The following is a 3,908-nucleotide window of genomic DNA, read 5'->3' on the forward strand; positions in this document are numbered from 1 at the left end:
CGTTTTAATTATGCTAATTAGAAAAAAATTCTAAAAACAATCGCGACTTAATATAGTCGGCTCTTATATCCTATTATCGTTAACTGAATTCGCACCCCTTGCGATGATGCAAAAAAAAAATTCGAAAAGTTACAATGGATTCGCGAAAAATTAAATTTGTTAAATAATTTCACGGATTTACAAACATATTTTTGAAACAATAGCGCTTATACTTACAAAAAAATATATAAAAAAATTATAGCAGCATCCAGACATTGTGAGCAATAAAATGAAACCTAAGTCGTTTGGAGCTATAGTGCTATAGTATTCATGTTATTTGAAAAAATACAAAGAATATATGACGAAAATATAAAAATCATGTTATTCTAATTTTACTTTTTATGGTTTAATAGGAAAGCTTGAAGAAAAAATGTTTGAGTTTTTCGTCATTTTCGTCCAAATTTCACGCAATAATAAAAATATTCCGTTGCAACAATTGTTTCGCTTATAGTTTCCTATTGGCGAACATTTTTAGAACATTATATTAAATCACAAGGAATTCCAATTGTGGCATAACATTTAAATAATGTTATATTGAATATTACAACATTTGAAACGCATATAAACGGCGTAATAGTGAAAATGACATGATGCGCATCCAATTTTCCAACACAGAGAATCAATCCCTTTTATTTGGTGTACAGTTTGTGAAATTCTATTTGGCGGCCACGATGTAGCGTCTGTTATATAATATATAACATGTTATATAATATATAATATATGTTTTCGCACATTTTAAACAGGCATATAGCTCTATTTATTTCAGTAAAAATTACACTTCCAAAACGCGTTTCAATGCGCGCAATTTTCAAAAACATTTTTTGCAGATTTTCGAAATTTGAGGGGTATCATATCCGCTAATCTAGTGGACGGATTTGGACGCGTCATGGCTTATTAGATTCAGAACGTAAAAAAACTAAGTTCACGCGGGTTTCACAGACAATTTAATGGCAGTTGCAAATTTTAAATAAAAAACGGTTTTTTTTATAAAAATTTACGCACAAAAATTTCGACTTTAAGCTGTGATTGTTGTGAACCTTTGAAGGCTACACGCCCGAGTTATACATAAAAAATGCGTAATCGCGAGTACTACAATCTCATAATCAGATTTTAAACGAGTACAGTAGCGCGTCCCTATTAGAGCAAAAATTCAAAAAACCCAATGTTTCAGTCTTCAAAATGTCAGCATCCGTTTGAGATTGATGCAGTGGTTATATTAAAAAATCATTCATTAGAAACTTCATCTCTGAAGTGTATTCTTTAACTTCTTCTTTGAACATTATACTCTACATTGTATTGTAAAGCCGCTAATTGAAAATTAACTTAAAAAAACTCGTTTCCTTCAACGATTTTTTCCTATGTTTTTACATTAATATGACCACAGCTTCCGCTCAATTATAATTTTAAGAAATCCATCGTGAATCGTGCTAAAACAGTTTATTTTACCTAAATGGGTTCAAAAGTTATGGTATATTACAACAATTCGCCAGTTACAACACCCCATACCTCAGTTTCAACATAAGTAAATTTTCTACAAAAAGGCCGATAAATCAAAATTTATAGTCAATATATGCTTATATTTTTACCAAAAATAGAATTTGGTGGCCAAGGCGCCCCATGTTACCATACATTGGAAAATTAGGAGACCCATATCGGACTATGCAAAAATGTCGTATTTTTAGTACTTTAAATTAGAATTATGCCATTGACATCTCATATTGTGTATCAATCAATCCATTGAGTAGATTGTAGTAAAATTTGGCCCTTAGCTATATGTATCTCAAAAGCAAGAACTTCTATGGAAAAACTGATTCCGGATCTAAAAATAAATTTCTAATATGAGTCAGAAAGAGCAAAATTACTTAGAATAAAAAAAACAAAATTCGTGTTGACCAGTTTTATTTAAGATCTGCGAAGTGTTGATCCTGCAATAAATGCATACAATGAAAAGTTCATTGTAAAATTATACTCAATATTCGGCGTGTATGGAGGAAAAAAGCTGTCGGAAACAATATAATTGGTTATCCAGTAATCGGAATTCTGTAACGATGAAAAATACAATTTTTTTTATAAAAGATTTCGTTTTGCTGTCAATGTCGATGACTTACCCCCATTATAGGACATGCAAGTGGTAAATTACTGGCTCTTCTCAGTTCCTTAAACATTTCCTTGATCACCAGTGAAGACATTTTTTCATGGAGGATATCACAAATATTAATTTTGAAATCCATAAATGTTATGATTTTGTTGTTGTTGGGGAATTTAACTTTGATGGTTATTTGCATTTCAGCACTTTTGTCTAAATCACCATTCAAGTTGAATTTATAGTCCAGGGCGTAACGACTTGTTGCCACTTTTTCAATATGACAAGTGAGTTTGTTTAAGCGGGAATTGTATTGGCGACAATGTAAACTGTGGAGTTCGATATCAAATGTTCTTAAAGTTTGAAGATAGGTTTATAATTTGGAATTTACTTGGATGTTGGTTACCGCAGCAAATACAAATAAAATCAAAAGTAGTTTGCACAAAATAGTGCTGTGATTGCTTTCAATGGAATGAATGGGTACTGTTTTGAATTTAGATGGAAATGTTGCGTAAATACATACATATATGTATGTACTTAATGACTTTATAATAAACGTTATTATAAAGTCATTAAGTACATTCATAAATACATATACATATTTATGTAAAACTTCCAGTCAAATTCAACTGTACCGATTTATTCCATCGAAATCGATCAAACGAATATGTGGTATAAACTACTTCTGATTTTATTTGCATTGGCTGCGGTAACCAACATCAAAGTAAGTTCCAAATTATCAACCTATTGCGAACCTTTAAGAACTATCACACATTTTTGTAAATAGGCAGGAAAGCGACCATTTGATGTCGAACTCCACAGCATACAGTGTCGCCAGTACAATTCCCGCTTAAACAAACTTTCTTGTGAAATGACAAAAGTGGCAACAAGTCGTTACGCCCTGGACTATAAATTCAATTTAAATGGTGACTTAGACAAAAGTGCTGAAATGCAAATAACCGTCAAAGTTAAATTCTCCAACAACAACAAAATAATAACATTTATGGATTTCAAAATGAAGGTTTGTGATATCTTAAATGAAAAAATTTCTACATTGGTGATCAAGGAAATGCTTAAGGAACTGAAAAGAGGTAGTAATATACCGCTTGCATGTCCTATAAAAGGGGTAAGTCATCGGCATACAGGAAAACAAAATCTCTTATGAAACTTGTATTTTTCTTCGTTATAGGATTCTGATTATGGGATAAACAATTTTACCTTTAGCGACAGCTTTTTCCCTCCATACACGCCAAATATTTATTATAATTTTACATTGGACGTTTTCGAAAACAATTGTCTGATTGCAGATTTATTCATAGCTGGATCAACAATTCGTAGATCTTAAATAATTATTTATACGATTATAATATTTTGTTGTGCTTTTGGTAGTATAATCCCGTTTACATTTTATTGTAATTTGAGTGTTAATATATTATAGGTATATATGTGGCTAAGCTTACTTTACTAAAGAAAATGTTATAGCTTTGAAAATTCTCTACAAGATTGAACTTTATGATATTTTCGTAGGCTTTACCGTTATTGAGATATACCCCCATTATTATAAGTATTCTTTTGTTATGGTTTGGATTTACCGAACAGATTTATAGCGTTCCGGTTAACTTAAAATTAAAAGTGATGATTGAATTTCAAGGAGGAGCTTCTTGGAATTAACTTTCAATGTAAAAATTATATTTTTAATGCCTCCAAATTGGTTTATTTTGCGTTTTCAAATCCATCAGATAGTAAAAGAACACATGTAATAATGGCCCATAGAAGTTCAAATTGG

The 3,908-nt window shown here is 30.9% G+C and overlaps 1 protein-coding gene across 1 annotated transcript; it reads left to right on the forward strand.

Moving 5' to 3' along the window:
• Positions 1-2,788: 2,788 nt before the first annotated feature.
• Positions 2,789-3,671, forward strand: LOC141393098 (uncharacterized). Its single transcript, XM_073966047.1, has 3 exons — positions 2,789-2,846; positions 2,910-3,248; positions 3,312-3,671. The coding sequence occupies exons 1-3, from the start codon at positions 2,790-2,792 to the stop codon at positions 3,465-3,467; spliced, it is 552 nt and encodes a 183-aa protein (XP_073822148.1). The 5' UTR covers position 2,789; the 3' UTR covers positions 3,468-3,671.
• Positions 3,672-3,908: the final 237 nt, after the last annotated feature.

Source organism: Musca autumnalis, unplaced genomic scaffold, assembly GCF_047663935.1.
Source record: "Musca autumnalis isolate F117 unplaced genomic scaffold, ASM4766393v1 scaffold_2, whole genome shotgun sequence".
NCBI lineage: Eukaryota > Metazoa > Arthropoda > Insecta > Diptera > Muscidae > Musca > Musca autumnalis.